Here is an 18,641-nt window from a genome sequence, read left to right as displayed (position 1 = left end):
ATTGTTATTATTATTTTTCTTTAAATTCTATCTAGCAAATAATAATAATAATAATAAATTGTAAAAATATAATATGAATGCAAGTGGTGAAATAACTTTTTCAATCATATTAAAAGAAATTAAAGAAATTATACATGTAAAAGGGATTATTTTTTAAATTTCAGAAATCAATGTTTGTTATTACGTTTGAAGTGGTTTATGCATTTTAAAGGCTTGAATCTAGCCAAAGGCCATGCATTATGAGATTCATAATAATAGGGGTTCAAAATACTATGTTTAGGCTCAAATTTGTTACAATTTTTATTAGCATACGTGATAAAAAGAATTAGACTTTCCAAATAATCAAAGCTATTATGTCCTAATCACTAACCAATTAACTCCCTAATCCTTTAAGAAAGATGTTCTAAGCAACTACTAATTAAGTGATATTAGATAGCTTTGACTAATATATATATATATATATTTAGTTCAATTATATTTTAGAATATTATAAATAAAACCAATATGTAACATATTTTATTCACCAATTTATTTATTTTAAAAACATTTTAAAAACTTCAATTTACACTTATAACATTGTCAATAGTTACTAATACCTAAATTTATTTAATTCTATTTCAATTTTAAATATATGCTTTTAAGTAATGCATTATCACAAGTTTTAAATATTTTATAATTATTTTAACTTTTCATTTTAAATTACCTAAAACATATTTATAATAAGTATAAGCAACATTATTGTTAAGTTCACTGGTTTGAAATATGTTTAGAATTTATACCTAGTCTCAACAACATGGAATGGGTTGTTTATTGGAGAATTTGAACCATGATGAGACATACAACTTGTTCCTACAAGTAAACTAAGATATGTTGGTGAAATATATTACTTGGAGCATTTGAACTTTGGTGAAAACATTACTCTCACTTGTTTTGATTTGGAAGTGGAAAAACTAACTTGGTTTTGATCTGGAAGTGGGAAAAATTCAATTTTTGGCTTTATTTTTGAGCTTATGAAACTAAGATTTAATTGTAACTTTATGTATAATACATGTATATACATATATGTGTTCTCATTTGAAATAAATTTTTATTTATTGATGGTATACATTTTTTTAATGTTTATAATTTATTCATTTATAATTTTATAGGTAAAGCTTTTAATGATTCATAAAAGAGATAAGATTTCATAGTAATAGAAGTAATCTTAAAATGTTTTTAAATAATGTATATTTAATTATGTCGTAAGATGTTTTTCCTGGGAAGAACTCTCCCAATTGTCACTTTGCACTTCTTTGCACCATTTGATCCAATGTTAGACACTTGAAAGTTCTTCCACTCTTAGATCTCACTACTTTAACTGTTAACCCGTCAACCGAATCTTGGTCTATGCAACCATTCTACTTGTTGCTTTGTGCAATTCTAATACAACATTTTAAGGCTACTGCCATTCTTATTGTAACAATAATCATTATAACTGTATTAATATTACATTGGCAGTCGTCGACCTTTCTTTCAATTTGTACCCAGTTTATGGTATTTCTGATCAGATCTTGCTACTGTTTTGCAGGGAAACTTCACCCTTCCAACTGTTAAAGTTCTTCAAAGAGACTATCGACTGGACCCTTCTCCAGGTTCTGAATCTTGTTTCCTTGTTCTTGTTCTTGGTTCATCCGACTGTCCGTTGTCCCTAAGGTTTTTGTTTTACAAAAGAGGGTTTTGTAAAAAGGCTCTTGTGATCTTCAATTTTTATCTCCAGCATTAAAATTGTTTGTAATTGTTTTGCATACTCTTAATAATCTTCGCTTCTATTACAAATTCTATAAACAGATACGAAAGTTCTGTAAACAAAAACGAACACGAAAAGTTCGAGGGCTAAATACTTGTGTACATAAGATCAACGATCTTTTTCATGCATGAAATTTATGCACGATATTCTTTGTTGCAGTCATTGTACTTGGATATCTCCTCCTTTAGTTTTCCTACTTTGTGGTTAGAAGACTCCTTAGTTGATTTGAGTGTTGTTTCTTGGTTAAGTTCCTTCTAATTTTTTTATTATTAGTTTGCTACTTTCACTTACTACAAGTGCATATGCTTTGAAATTCCAAAGAACTCCTCTATTTATGAGGTTATTTTTTCTTGTATGATTGACATGATGGGTGACCGATAAGACAAATTTTGTAAGCTTTTCCAATTATTAAGCTTGGGGTACCAAATGAAGAGACTCAGGTCCAAACATCAAGAGAGTAGATAAGATAAATTGTTTTTCTTCCTTATCTGTTTCACATTCCTTGAGTTGTTGTAGAAAATATTTGAATATAAGAAGTTGTATTCAAGTGTGTGAAAATTGCTCAGCCTCAATGTGATATGCTTGCTCTCTAGTTGGTGTCATGGTAATTCATCTAGTTTCGCAAACAAACCCTTCAAAGTGGTGCAAATGTTATAGGTGTGGAAGAATATTCTACATGGAAAACAAGGTTCAGAGATATCTATAAGCATAACATCCAATATGCTTCATCCACCCTCTTAAAATATTTTTATGAACTTTGGCACTAGGATCTAGTCCTAGTCCATAGTAATCTTGTAGAGTCCATTGCTTTTGAGTATAAGTTCAATATTGGGCTTCAATCAAAATAATTGAATTGTATAAAGATCATTGATATAGGAAGATTCATTCTATATGTGTGCTTTAATCCTTTTTCACCTACAATGAAATGTGTATGCTTCTCTTTACAAGTTGCCTAAATGTTATGATACCTATAATATTATTGGATTGATTGCACACAAGAATCTAATAGCAAAAGGAATCAAAATTCGTAATGGATATTTTGAGACAACAAAGAAATAATTAATGAGTGATTAAAATTATATTGCAATGAATGAATTAAGGACATATTTATTACGCCATAAGGTGTCCCCCTTTGAGAACAACTCCCCTCTTTCTCTCCTATCCTTTGTATGCATCGTTCAATCCTCCATTAAACGATTGAATTCTTCTCGCGTGTTGATTTGAATTGCATACTGCCTTGGTGAGGTGGCAACAGATCTTGGTCTTCATTCTTAGGGCATGGATCTGACAACCCTCATCGACTAAGGTTGGTTATGGGCGTAAGCAACCCTTTCCCAACTGCACTCAGTCGCCCTAGTCACATTCACTGCTCATCCAACAGAGCTTGAAAACATGGTGTTAATGCTTTACCAGTTATAGAATCTTCCAAAGGATACTCGTTCTGTTGTCAATATTCTGCTCCCAAAACTAGAGGTAACTTCCTATTAATTTTCCATATAGGTTTATGTCTCTTTTACCTTCCTTGTGCTTTAACACTATTCCCTTCTTTTCTTTTGGGGGTTTAAACAAGCACAAATGGAGAACAACATACAAGTTTGCAACTGCAAAGGTAATTTTAAGAATTTCGGGTTTACTTTACTGTTAAGCAAGTTTTCCTTCCTTACTCTAAGTAGCACAAATCTAAACTGGTTTTGGTTATGGATGTTAGGTTTCCTTGTTGGTCTTCTTGGATTTGGCTTTCCGACATATTACAATTCTCTGGCACGACTAGGGTTCCAGGTTACATCTGAATCTTTTCTTACTATTTCCTATAGGTCAAAACTGAGTTTGCATGATGGCTTGAGCTCGGGTCCTGAGTTTGTTATGTCATTTTTGAAAGCATTCAAAGTGATGGATAAGGAGTTGAGGTTGCATCCTTTAATAGATTTCTTTTGTAGTGGAACTACTGTAGTAACTTTCGTGAAGCATGTAAGGATTAAGACATTTTGGCAAGCACTCTTTTTCTTTATAAATAGATTGTAGAAACTATTTGTTTTTTACTGTCGAGGGTAGCAACAAGTTTGAGAGTGCAAAAGTGATTTTGGATGAGTTTGTGAGTGCAGTGAGAAGTTTTGGTAAGTAGTTAAATCTTGTTTTGCATTTGTAGTCCTCTTATTGTTCCTTCCAACTTCTTGTCTTACAGATCTTCACTTATGAGCATGTTCTTAATTGGGCTAATATTTATTTACCTCTCCTAAGGGTGTCTATTTTCAGACATTTCTTCACGTTGATTTCCAAAGGGCTTTTTCTTTAAGCCAATTTTTCATAAATATTTTGAGCTTGTATCAGCCATTGTTCCCATGTGATATCATTTTCTTTTCCATGAGAACCATCTCAGAATATTTATTCTATGAAAACCAATTGATATATTACTCCTAAAACACCATAGCAAAATAAAGCATGCATCATATATAAGGTGCTAGCATCACCTATAAAGAAATTCACTGAAAGTATGAGATATCGAATAATCATCAATTCAGAATACCACGAACATAAAGGCTAGTATCAAAGAGCCCAGAATAAAAGACCTCTGAGAGAGATGTGGCAAATTCAAACATTACAACTTCTATAGGCCTTATTTATTTAAGTATGTGTTCTTAAACAAAAGAAAAAAATGAAGATACACGTGGAGAAAAAGAGGTTCTTCAAATGAGTAGAATTCTAGAGACATTGAACCTACAAAACACCACAAAAACAACACAAGAACTTGCTGTTAGAACCATATCTTTGTTTATGACTCTAGCTGGAACAATTTCCCGTATCTTTCAGTATATCACATGTGTGTATCATTATTGGATTCATTTTTTGCATTTGAAGACATCAAGAAAATTTTGTGTGTGTCCTACGCAACTATCATTTTACCATTTAAGGCCTCAGCTTCCTCAAGGGTGTTTCCAGAGATATCCAATGCACACGGAAACATTGACCATCTCTCAACATTAAGTTTTTAATTTCCACAACACAAAGACCCTGCTAATCCAACTTCCAACCATGCCAAGTTCCTTCTACTTGAAATAAAACCCATTCTTCAAATTCTTCCCCTTCATCATTCTTGGGTGAGACGAGCTGGCCAACTTTACATTGCACAAATATCACTGGTGCCCAACGACTAGAGGGAGAAGCAACCTTAAGACCTCTCAATGCTCCATGAAAATCCTCACCACCGTTGCTCTCTAGCGACTCATGGAAGGAAACCATGACTAGAGAAGACCTTGTTCACAAGCTAACTTGAATTTTCAATTATCCAACCTGTGATAAATTACACTAAACATTGTCATAAACTCTATGAAGACAATCATTATTGATATAATTCATATATATGTCTAGAATACAAAGAGTTGGTTTAAATTGGGACAACTAAAAAAAATGGCCTAAAGAATTTTAGGGCATATTTTCCTGTCAATTTTTCTTAGTAGAAATTTATTGGAATCATTAGTTTCATTTGTTAAATGTGCACAATCTAAATGCCTAAAATATTTTTTAGAGAGATAAATTCATTTACGCATTAAAAAACCACTGATTTAAATAAAAAGACACATCTCACCAAAAATTGTTTTGCCCAAGTCCAACCGAAAACTCCAAAACATATAAATCAAACAATTGTAAAAAGCATAAAGTCACCAATTATAAGCATCAAAAGTCACCATACCACCTTTTAGAACCAGTTCATAATAATTATTCTATGAAAATCAACAGATAGATTACTCCTGAAACACCATAGCAAAATATAACATGCAACATATATAAGATGCTAACATCACCTACAAATAAATTCAGTGAAAATATCATATACTGAATAACCATCAATTAAGAATACCACGATCATAAAGGCTAGTATCAAAGAGCCTAGAATAAAAGACCTCTAAACATTGTGGAAAATTCAAACACTACAACTTTTACAGGCCTTCTTTATCTAAGTATGTGTTCTTAACCCAAAGAAAAAATGAAGATACACATGGAGAAAAAGAGGTTCTTCAAATGAGCAAAAGTCTAGAGACATTGAATCTACAAAACACTACAAAATCAACACAAGAACTTGTTATTAGAACCATATCTTTGTTTATGACTATAGTTGGAACACTTTCCCGTATCTATCTTTTAGTGTATCACATATGTATATCACCATTGGATTCATTTTGTGCATTTGAAGACATCAAGAAAATTTTGTGTGCATCCCAAGCAACTATCATTTTACCATTTAAGGCCTCAACTTCCTCAAAGGTGTTTCCAAAGATATCCAATGCATGCGGTAACATTTTCCATCTCTCAACATTAAGATTTTTAATTTTCACAACACAAAGATCCCGCTAATCCAACTTCCAACCATGCCAAATTCCTTCTACTTGAAATAAAATCCCCTTTGGAACTTCTTCCCCTTCATCGTTCTTGAGTGAGACGAATTGGACAACTTTATATTGCACAAATCTCACTGGTGCCCAATGACCAGAGGGAGGAGTAACATTAAGACCTTTCAATGCTCCATGAAAATCCTCACCACCATTGCTCTCTAGCGACTCATGGAAGGAACCCATGACTAGAGAAGACCTTGTTCACAAGCTAACCTAAATTAACGATTATCCAACCTATTATAAATTACACTAAACATTGTCATAAACTCTATGAAGACAATCATTATTGATATAATTCATATATATGTCTAGAATACAAAGAGTTGGTTTAAATTGGGACAACTAAAAAAAATGGCCTAGAGGTTTTTAGGGCATATTTTCCTGTCAAATTTTCTTAGAATTAGGAAGAAATTTATTGGAATCATTAGTTTCATTTGTTAAATGTGCACAATCTAAACACCTAAAATATTTTTTAGAGAGCTAAATTCATTTACACATTCAAAAACTACCGATTTAAATAAAAGACACATCTCACAAAAAATTGTTTTGTCGAAGTCCAACCGAAAACTCCAAAACATATAAATCAAACAATTGTAAAAAACAGAAAGTCACCAATTATAAGCATCAAAAGTCACCATACCACCTTTTAGAACCAGTTCATAATAATTATTCTATGAAAACCAATGGATAGATTACTCCTAAAACACCATAGCAAAATATAACATGCAACATATATAAGATGCTAACATCACCTACAAAGAAATTCACTGAAAATATCATAATATCGAATAACCATCAATTAAGAATACCAGGATCATAAAGGCTAGTATCAAAGAGCCTATAATAAAAGACCTCTAAACATTGTGGAAAATTCAAACACTACAACTTTTATAGGCCTTCTTTATCTGAGTATGTGTTCTTAACCCAAAGAAAAAAATGAAGATACACATGGAGAAAAAGAGGTTCTTCAAATGAGCAAAAGTCTAGAGACATTGAACCTACAAAACACTACAAAAATAACACAAGAACTTGCTATTAGAACCATATCTTTGTTTATGACTCTAGTTGGAACACTTTCCCGTATATTTTAGTATATCACATATGCATGTCACCATTGGATTCATTTTGTGCATTTGAAGACATCAAGAAAATTTTGTGTGCATCCCAAGCAACTATCATTTTACCATTTAAGGCCTCAACTTCCTCAAAGGTGTTTCCAGAGATATCCAATGCATGCGGTAACATTTCCCATCTCTCAACATTAAGATTTTTAATTTCCACAACACAAAGACCCTGCTAATCCAACTTCCAACCATGCCAAATTCCTTCTACTTGAAATAAAATCCCCTCTGCAACTTCTTCCCCTTCATCGTTCTTGAGTGAGACGAACTAGCCAACTTTACATTGCACAAATCTCACTGGTGCCCGATGACTAGAGGGAGGAGTAACCTCAAGACCTCTCAATGCTCCATGAAAATCCTCACCACCGTTGCTCTCTAGCAACTCATGGAAGGAACCCATGACTGAAGAAGACCTTGTTCATGAGCTAACCTAGATTTTTGATTATCCAACCTGTTATAAATTACACTAAACATTGTCATAAACTGTATAAAGACAATCCTTATTGATATAATTCATATATATGTCTAGAATACAGAGAGTTGTTTTAAATTTGGAAAGCTAAAAAAAATGGCCTAAAGGTTTTTAGGGCATATTTTCCTGTCAAATTTGCCTATAATTAGGTAGAAATTTATTGGAATCATTAGTTTCATCTAGTAACCATGCATAATCTAAATGCCTAAAATATTTTTCAGAACACTAACTTCATTTACACATTCAAAAACTACTAATTTAAATAAAAAGACACATCTCACCAAAAATTGTTTTTCCCAAGTCCAACCAAAAACTCCAAAACATATACATCAAACAATTGTAAAAAGTAGAGAGTCACCAAGTATGAGAAAAAAATGTCATCGTACCACCTTTCATAACTTACTACTATCCGCGAATGCACCACACTACCTGGAATGACTCCTATTTGGGAATGCACCACATTACCTGGAATTACCCCAGTGGTGGTCCATTTATTTTTTATATTCTTAATCATAATTTAAAATGATAATAATAATTTGAAAATAGATGACCCATGGGGTGTACACCACTTGGTTTGCGTGGGGTTTAGTTCAGGTCACGAATTCAAACCTCATTGGGAGGGGTTAAGGAATGGAAGCCACTTTAGGGGAATGTTGGCATAGGAGTTCTAACCTAGGTTCAAAGTTAGTTGCGCTAACCAACAAAACCTACACTGCTGGCCCTTTTGGAAGCAACCTATGTAGCGCAGGTCGTAGTCTCACCCGAAGCAGTATTGGGGGATGCAAGAACCAAGTTTTTGCATCCAAAGACTAGTGTGATGTCTTTCAGTGCCTTAGATCTGCTTCTGCACAGATCTCACCTTCCGATAGAGTTAAAACTCCTAATTTGGCCCTAGGTACCTTCAATTCTTCATGGGACCAACCAATTGTGTTAATCAGGCCCTAACAGGATATGTCTACTACTTTCGTGCAACTGAACAGGTCTTCTAGGGCTTTTGAGATCTAGATCTGCCATCGCACAAACCTATCTTCCTTATCCGAAACTAACCCAAAATAGATTTAGATCTTCGCGAATATCATTCAATCATCTTGTTAAGCATAAACATGTTCAATTAACTCGATTCGCGCAGAGAAAACACAATGAATTATAGAAACATCAGTGAAAGTGACATAAAAATTAAACAGATAGATGCAAGTATTTTCAACCCAAAATAACAGTTTATTAATCAGAATTGTTCCAGTACAGACTTCAACTACCCTGCGCACTTAGCTGCAGGGGTCCACACACTCAGCTATGGACTCTTCTAGGCCTCCACACACTCAGCTGCGGAGCCTTTCCTTCACTTATTGACAGGAACAGACCTTCCTGTCTATCAAACCCTTACCACATCATTCATTCATTCATACTTCTATTCTTATCTATCCTTATCGTTCGCTAAGACTCATCTATTTATAGTCTTTCTAATACAATACCATGGCCCCCGGCTCATGGGTGAGTCTTCAAAACTGCATATCACTTACACAAATAAGGGGCTAAGGCCCTTGTGACTCTTGACTAGCTACGCGCTCCGCATCTATATTTTGAGGATACTTTACATTCTTTACAAAAAATAACTAAATTAATTCAATTCTACCCCTGGGGACCCCATCCCAACAGGGAATAAAACTTCCCAAGGGGAAACTTCTGAGAGGCGCATTCTACAATTCATAAGAGAGATATGTAAGTCCTTCCATGCACTAACTCAAGTTGACACATGTCTTTTTCAAAATAAAGATAAAATATACACAAAATTAAGAAACAATATAGTCTATAATAAAAATACAAACGAATATACACATTTCGTTAGTTTCAATTAAAAGTATTATAAAGCGTATTATCTAAACATGCTAGGTTTTGGAATTTTTGGTCGGAATATATTTTTTTTGGCGAAATCTCAATTTTGTTGTTTAAAATGAGTTTTTAACTACATATATGGATTCAACACCCTACCCGTGACACACTCAAGATTGTGGAAAGTTTACAACTCAAACTTATAATTCCAAGAAATTCCTACCAAATTCTAGACAAATTAGATTGGAATAATTTTTCACTCATCTATTAATATAATTTTATATCAATTAAAAAAAACTTATATTTAACTTGTGAATATTTCAATATTTACCTTATAAATATTTTAATACAAGATATAAAATTACCAATGTGATTGTCACTGTAGTCATGATAATCGCCATTTTACTTGTTCTAGGGATTGCCATATCCCATGTCATTTTATTGGTGTCATCTCAGCCGGTATTAGTAAGCTTCATATTCGGGAATACCTGCAAAACAGTTTTTGATGCAATTGTGTTTGTGTTTGTTATTCATCCCTTTGATGTTGGTGGTCGATGCATTGTTGATGGTGTTCAAGTAAGGGAAGAAGGCTGAGAGTAGCCAACATTGTCATTGTTTAGTTTGCCACAATCATTTCTCCTTTATGGTCATGCTGTAGAGGAACTCATCTTGCCCAATTTGGTTTCTGCTACGGAGTACTTTGTTTTGTTGTAGATGATTGTAGAAGAAATGAACATTCACATAACAGTTTTATTCAAACTCAACACTTGCAAATAACAAACACGTGACAACAATTAATAATTCATTTCTAATATGTTATTCGCATAAGTTAAGCTACAATGACCACTAAAAACTTGTTTCTTCTATGCTACTCTTTCCTATGCTACCACTTTAAAACGTTTCTTATACAACATATGGAACAATAACTAGTTCTTATTTCTCATATACACATACCCATCCAACACACATCTTATAACTAAAACTAAAACTAAAACCAACCTATTCATTATATAACAAATAAAACACTTTCGATTTTTTTTAACGAAAAGAAATATATTGAAATTCACTTATTTATTCTAACCCATCTGTTATTTTTATTTTTTTTACATAAACAAAATTTGACCATGTACAATACTTTATTATTGGTAGTTTGTAAAGATAGATCTCAACTTATGTAAAGATAACTTTCAACTTATTTCTCCTATTTTCTTAGATTTAAAAATGATAAACTTTTATCTTCAGTGTATCTCTTATGATACTTGCTGCAGGGCATATATAGCAATCCGTTTCCCATTGTTATTAGTTTCTCTCACCAAATACTTTTTCCATCGTTTTCGTAGCTTTGTATTAGATATCAATTTTCACATTTTCGGAATTTTGGAATATTTAAATTTATTTTCATATGAGATATCAATTGTCACATTTTTGGAATATTTAAATTTATTTATTTTATATATAATTTACTGATAAACTTAAACTCTTATTCTCGACCTCGACCTGCGATATGGATGACAATCCTATTGTGGCCTGCTCGGTACCCTGCAAATCAGGGTTCTTTGCTGTTAGCTATTCCCATTCCAATTATGCGATTCTTGGAATTAAATTCAACTCTTTAATCAGCGATTCAACCTAAGTTTGAGGGAACCTCAAGCTCTTCGGGAGTTTCAAATCTACCCTGCAAATCAAAGCCTCTTTGCTAGTAACTATTCCTCTTCCAATTGGACAGTGATGTGTGGTTTGAGGGTAAGTCTATTTGGGCGAAGCCCGGGAGACCGCAGTTCAAATCTCATTGAGTACACTGGCCTGCTGTGGTGATAGTTAAAGGAGCAGATTCCCCAATCCTGTCTCGGCGGCACGTGAGTCTAGCTCTTGCTAAAACCATAGGATCTTAGTATATCGACTTGCAGGTAGTTGGATGTACCCCTGGTGTTATAGAGGCGGGCGGCACATGAGTCTAGCTCTTGCTAAAACCATAGGATCTTAGTATATCGACTTGCAGGTAGTTGGATGTACCCCTGGTGTTATAGAGGCGGCTACGAGGATTGATCCTGGGTCTCCCATAGATTAGAGGCGGCTACGAGGATTGATCCTAGGTCTCCCATAGATTAGGACTGCTAAAACCATAGGATCTTAGTATATCGACTTGCAGGTAGTTGGATGTACCCCTGGTGTTATAGAGGCGGCTACAAGGATTGATCTTGGGTCTCCCATAGATTAGGACTGCCAGTTATCGATTCACCATGTGGTTAAAAAAAAAGTATTCCTCTTCCAATTACTATAATTACTATCTAGTGTGTTTTTGTTTTTGTTTATTTTTTTAATGTGTTTTATGGATTTCAGAAATTAATATGTTATGAAATATTTGTACTAGGTAGATTTATTGGAAGGGATCACTTCTTGCTGGCTTAATTTTGTTTTTTTTTTCTTTAATTTTTTTATGTGGTTCATGGATGAACTTATGACCTCTCAATAACAAAAGTGCTTTAACAACAACTCAATCAATAGAACTAATACTCTAGACTTATCATGGTAATTATACAAGGATGTTTTATAGCAAAGGTGTTTGGTGGTTATACAAATGTGTTTTATAACAAAAGTGATTTAACGATGATTTAATCAATAAAACTAACCGTCTAGGCTCATAAAGGTGATTATATATATATATATATATATATACGAGTTTGGAATGTTCCATGAATTAGTTTGATGATTATTTTGATATATTTATTTATTTATTAATAGAGATTAAATTGTATTCAAAATTTTAAGATGTTTTTTAATATTTAAATTACACAATTTATTTATATAAATAAATTAATATAAAATATATAATATTATAATATTTGACTAAATTATTTCACTTATAAAATTATTAATAAAAATAATAAGAATATTTAATATTTTTAATTTCAAATAAAATATATTGTTTAAAAAAATTGTTTATTTCCTTTGTTATTATATTTGTGAGACTAAAATATATATTATTAGATTTATCATTGAATGCATATTAGCATGCTGGTTAGCTAAAACTTCTACATTTTTTTTTAGTTTTAGGTTATACATATGATTTTATTATTTTTCTTAAATATTTAAATTTATTTATTGAATTATCAAATTGAAGTTTTATTCTCTAGTTATAATTACCTTGTCATGCTGAGCTCACATTATTGGGATTGGTAAGTGCATTGGTTAGGTTAATTTGTCATTACTATACCTATATTCATGATTGACACTTCTGCAAGCTAATACTCCACATAGATTGCATAAATAATAAAGATAATATATTTAAGAATTTGCAAATAATAAGAGGACTATAACACAAATGTCTTATAATGCATTTTTTTGGCTATTGTTAGACAGAGAGTATGTTGATGAAGCAAAATATGAGAGCTAGTCTTTAATTGCATCATGAGATGATAAGATGTTGAAAATTTTTAGTATTATAGTTACTTTCAAGATACTTACCAGTCATCATAAGTAGGAATGTTATGCATATGTTGACAAACTAGTACAATTTTGTATAAAGTTTGGAAATAAATTTTGCTATGCCTATGTTGACAAATTGGTACAATTTTGTATAAAGTTTGGAAATAAATTTTGCTATGCCTATGTTGACAAACTGGTACAATTTTGTATAAAGTTTGGAAATAAATTTTGCTATGCCTATGTTGACAAACTGGTACAATTTTGTATAAAGTTTGGAAATAAATTTTGCTATGCCTATGTTGACAAACTGGTACAATTTTGTATAAAGTTTGGAAATAAATTTTGCTATGCCTATGCCTATTTTGACAAACTGGTACAATTTTGTATAAAGTTTGTAAATAAATTTTGATTTAAAAATTTATGAGCCGATTTACCAAAAAAGCAAGAACAATTTACCAACTCATCAATCTCTTTTATTTATGACAAAGCAAGAAACATTAATATTAATAAACATTGTAGCCTTGAAACTTTCTTTGTACAAAGTATAAAATAAGTCATATTAAAATAAAAAATCAAATTATTTTTCAAACTTCAATGCAACAAGTATTATCTGTATGCATTTTGTTTTTCAAAAAATCTAATGACTTATATTAATATCATGCAATTTTTTATTATTTTATCAAGATTTTCATTGTTATCATAACACCAAAAATATATTAAATAATTTGAAAGTTAAATATATTAATAATTTATCATTTAGAAAGAGTAAAAAGTTATGATTTAGTAAATGTAAAAAATTTTAATTCTAAAATATGAAAGTATGTCAAGATTTAATTGCTAAACTTAAGGAGATTAGAGATTTTAAATATTTCAGAAAATTAAAATATATGGTGAAATCAACTTTATAACTCTCTATTGAATTCGTAGGCATTGTTTAGAGAGGTATAAATTTCACCTGATGATCAAAAGGAATCTCACTATTTTTTTTTTCAAAAAAAATTGATAGTAAGAATGCTTGAATTCTCTTTTTAATGATGCAAATAGATTCAATACCATAAAGAACGCTTAGGCACCCAAAATTTTAATGCTGGATGACTTCAACTCAGATTTCCAAAAATTTATGACAAATATTATCAAAATCTTACTAGCCTTCCAAACAATTTTAAAATTTATGACAAAAATTATCAAAATCCTACCAACCTTCCACGCCAATTTTTTTTAATAGATTAAAAACAATTTCTATTAATGCAATTTTTCTTAAAAAAAACTTACACATCACAAACTCATCGTGAAGACCCATAAATGGACTCCAGGTTTACAAAAATGTATACAATCCAGCAATACAACAAATTACAACTTACGCTATTCCTAAAATATTTCAGAAAAACTACCCAAAATTGACGCCGAGTTTAAAAAAAAAATGTCATGTGATAAAATCGAAGGGTGTCATTTCTTAAAAATCAAATGCAAGGGCGTTTAGCTTACGGCAACGCCCATGACGCAAACACTGTAAAAGCCTATTATATTTCATACTCCACGTCACGAGCAAATCACATAACTAGCTTATCCACAATTTCTGCGAGGGCCCAACATTAAACAACCTGCCCAGCATTGTAGCGTGGCATAGGTAGAATTCTATTCTCACGCTTGAGGAGAGGTTAGCCCAGATCGTCGAGGAGAAGCGACAGAGGCGACAGGAATGGCGACGATTGCGAGGAAATTGGGATGGAGGAGGGCGATGAGCACATTGTCTTCATCTTCTTCAATCCAATCTGTGAATTCGTCGATAGTTCAATCAGAGGGGAAGAGAATTAATCTTTTCACGGCCATAAATCAGGCCCTTCACATTGCTCTTGAAACCGATCCTCGGTAAGAATTTGATTATCCATATTCAATTTATATCAGTTCTTCTAATTTCGTCTCCCATTTCACATCATAAACATAATTATCAATATTGGTATTATCCTGCTCATGAACATTTTTTCAGCACAAATCCTGCTCATGAACATATGTTATGTAATTCTCTTTTTTGTTTTTGTTTTTTCAGTTCTCCAGACCCCTCACTGTAATCTTGAAATTTATTAGTTAATGTAATTATTAAGGGTGGAAATCTCCCTGTATATGGCTGTTATTCCGTTTTCCGATGGAAATTGTTTGAATGTGGTTCTACTTTCTACCTGTGCCTGTGTGATGATGCATTGAATATGGACCCTGGCCCAGAGCCATCTAAACCTGGGTGTCAGTACGCACCTCAAAGTTGCAAAACTTCGAGAACGCATATTTCAAGTTCACTCAAATAGCCAATGTATCTAATATTGGAACTTTGAGGCTTGCAACCAAGCTTTGCAATCTTGAGGTGCATATCACACCTGGAAAGTTCTAATATGAGTGGGAAAGTTGAACCCTTTTTATTCAGTGATTCTGATGACCAGGAAAAATGAGCTTCCGTTAATAACAGTTAGATAGGTCTATCTCGTGGTGTTTTGTAATAGCTTTTATCACTGTAAAATCTCTTTTGGGAATAGGATTAGACCATGGAAACATATAAAGCCTCAGTATACCAACAACCTTATGCCAAAAGGGATGTTAATTGCCCCTACTAATGTAATGGTTAATTGGTTCTTATGCCCCAATATACCAACATCCTTATGCCAAAAGGGATGTTGGTGGCCCCTACTAATGTAATGGTTAATTGGTTGTTGGGTGATTTTGATTGCTGGCTTAGCTTTCTGTTTTCACTGTGGGTTATGTGTTTATTCTTGTGATGTTTTGGAATAGCTTCTATATGACTACAAAATATCCTTCCCTACTTTTAGCAAATTGTCTTCTGAATTATCTGCTGGTAAATATAAGGCTATGATGGAGGTAAGTGACAACTGGTTTTTAAGGCAAATTGTCTTCATGAATTATCTTCTGGTAAATATAAGGCTATGATGGGGGAAGTGACAACTGGTTTTTAAGGCTTTCGATTTTGGACATATTTCAACTTGATCCATTTATGCAAGTTCTCGGGGATTCCAATATACTATTGGCTTCCTTATCTTTGAGGGATTCTGAAAGCTAACAGTGTTAGTGAAATCGGCATGTGCAGTTCATTAGGCAAAGGTAGGAACATGTTGCTCTCTTCATTTTCAGTTTAAGAATTTTTAACCAACTTTCAAATGTACAGGTCTTATGTGTTTGGGGAGGATGTGAGCTTTGGTGGGGTCTTCCGTTGCACAACTGGATTAACAGAGCGATTTGGTAAACATCGAGTTTTCAACACTCCCCTTTGTGAGCAGGTGTTTCTTCTGTTTCCTTTTAATTTATTTGTGTTAAATGTGGTTTGTTATTTATTTACTAACAGATTCCGATTGAGTATTTTTAAGTTTCTCCCCGTACAATGTAAACATGTACATAAATCTAACCATGTGACAGCTGAAGTGCAGGGCATTGTTGGATTTGGAATTGGATTGGCTGCAATGGTAAGTGCTGCAGCTTTTGCATCATCTTCTCATGCTTGATAATTAATCTAGTAAATGAGGTTTTGGCATTTTCCAGATCTAAAACATTTATATTCTTTATGTTGAGAAATCTAGGGCAAGAAGATTAGATCTTTTTATATTGATTTCTCTTTATCTTTTGATAGATGCTTGTGATTTCTTAATTAGTTATTCTTCTTCTTATAGTTATTATTCTTTGTTCATCAAACAGCTATCAAAACATAAAACAAGGAGACACCAAATGTAGGCACTTAGCTAGGGCAAAACCTCTATGGAGGGGAAAACCCAGTCCAAACTCTTCCTTCAGTAGATTCATATCAAATTTGAGACAACCTGGACTGAAGAACTAGACACATGATCTCCTTTACTCCATCAAGTCAACCTTCCATGTTCAAGTCATCATTCTTCTTGCAATCTTTCAGTCTTCTGTACATTTTTGGTCCCCTGTAATTCATCAAATAAACTTGGTTGCTGTAGCATTTCGGTCCTCTGTAATACATCAGATAAACCTGTCTCCTGTAGCATTTTAGTCCCCTCACTTCGCTGTCCGTCAATAGAGTATTTTTTTCCTGCAATAGATTACTTCATGACGTTCACTCTTCATCCTTCTATTACAGGAGTCGCAGATGCCAGTCTCCCTCAATAGGTTGAGTTCACCTTGCTATTTATAGTGGTTTGTCACTGTGCTATTGGGCCGACATGAGCAGTTTGTAGGAGCTGACTTGTCAAGTGATTTTGAGGCCAATTTGTTCACCTTCTGTCAATTGTTTGGAGGCCTGATTTGAAGGATAGGTGGCTGTCATTGCATGAGAAGGAGCTGACTTGATGGAGGAGATCCTTTGACACCAAAACAATTTTCTTTCTTTTGACTTTGACTCAATAAAAAATCCTAAAGCACACATTGGGTGTTATGACCTATGAACCATTGACCCAAGCATGAAACCCATGCTTTAATAAGTCAATTTAATAATAAAAATTTCTTTTGACAAATATATATTACATCATGACTCAAGTACAATTATGAAGATTGTCTCTAGTTACATTCTTCAACACTCCCTCTTAACTAGGGAGGTATTCATGTGTTTAGAATTCTGGAGCCCTCTGCTGCTGCGCTGCTGCTCTGCGTGACCTAGCTTGGGAATGCCCTGCCCGCAGCCACCTCTCAGCGGCCCCCTGCTGCTGAGACCTTGGAGCAAATGGACTCTCCAGAGGATGGAGAGCCACCACCAGATCGTCATCAGGAACCTGAAGATTCTGCAAATGTGTTTTCTTCTCTCATATCTGCAATGGGACCTCCAAAAAACAGGCCATCTGTAACCAAGTTTGTCAAAAGATTGGATGACATTCCTGAAATCTCCCTCCCACCTGCTCTCCCGCGTAGAGCAGCGCTATCTCTTGCTGAACGCGACCTAGTTGGGTAGTTTACTGGTCTATGGCCATCACCCAAGTCGGTTCAGAAATGGGTTGAAAGAAACTGGACCTCGTCAATCAATGGGAAAATTTCAATAAGGTTTTGTGGAAGAGGGTATTACACCTTCCATTTTGAAACAAAAGAAGACCGAGATCTAATATTCAGGAACGGCCCATACTTCATGGATACGAGAGGACTGTATTTAAATCGATGGACTCCAGATTTTGACCCTGAAATGGATGTACCTAGCGCTGTGCCAATATGGGTCAGGCTACCACACCTTCCTCTCCACTGTTGGGGAGATGAATCAGTAAAGGCCATTGAAAACGCAGTAGGGAAATACATAGACAAATGTGAACCAAATGAGAACATGCATGCCTGCACTAGAATATGCGTAGAAGTGGATCTAGGGAAAGGGATTCCGGAGGCGATAAAGATTAAAGTGGATCAATGGACACACATTCAGCAGCTGGATTATGAACAAATCCCATTCAAGTGCAAGGTATGTCACAAATATGGTCATTTCGCCAATAGATGCTAAAAAAAAGAAAAGAAAATGAAAATGTAGAAGAACCCGAAAACAAATGGGAACAAGTTAAACGGAAAAAATCATCCATTAAACAGCCCCTCCCTACTTCATCGCAGCCCCAGGTCTCCATAGAACCTTCCCCTCCATCACCCAACACAGACATCCCTTCATCTCTCATAAACTTGAACTCCTTTGG

General features: G+C 33.6%; 1 protein-coding gene across 1 annotated transcript in view; it reads left to right on the top strand.

Moving 5' to 3' along the window:
* Window positions 1–14,553: 14,553 nt before the first annotated feature.
* The window catches only part of LOC149235384 (2-oxoisovalerate dehydrogenase subunit beta 1, mitochondrial-like), a 52,882-nt gene continuing 48,794 nt past the window's right edge, over window positions 14,554–18,641 (top strand). The window contains exons 1-3 of the mRNA XM_089372095.1: window positions 14,554–14,892; window positions 16,193–16,304; window positions 16,452–16,487. Coding sequence (XP_089228221.1) covers window positions 14,723–14,892; window positions 16,193–16,304; window positions 16,452–16,487 — 318 coding nt within the window. The 5' untranslated portion in view covers window positions 14,554–14,722. The remainder of the gene's footprint in view (window positions 14,893–16,192; window positions 16,305–16,451; window positions 16,488–18,641) is intronic.

This window comes from Pinus tabuliformis, chromosome 8 (genome assembly GCF_031772625.1).
Source record: "Pinus tabuliformis cultivar Carrire ecotype Pingquan chromosome 8, CPIR1, whole genome shotgun sequence".
Classification (NCBI taxonomy): Eukaryota; Viridiplantae; Streptophyta; class Pinopsida; order Pinales; family Pinaceae; genus Pinus; species Pinus tabuliformis.
The sequence above is the reverse complement of the archived record's forward strand: the minus strand, read 5'-3'. Positions and strand labels throughout refer to the sequence as shown.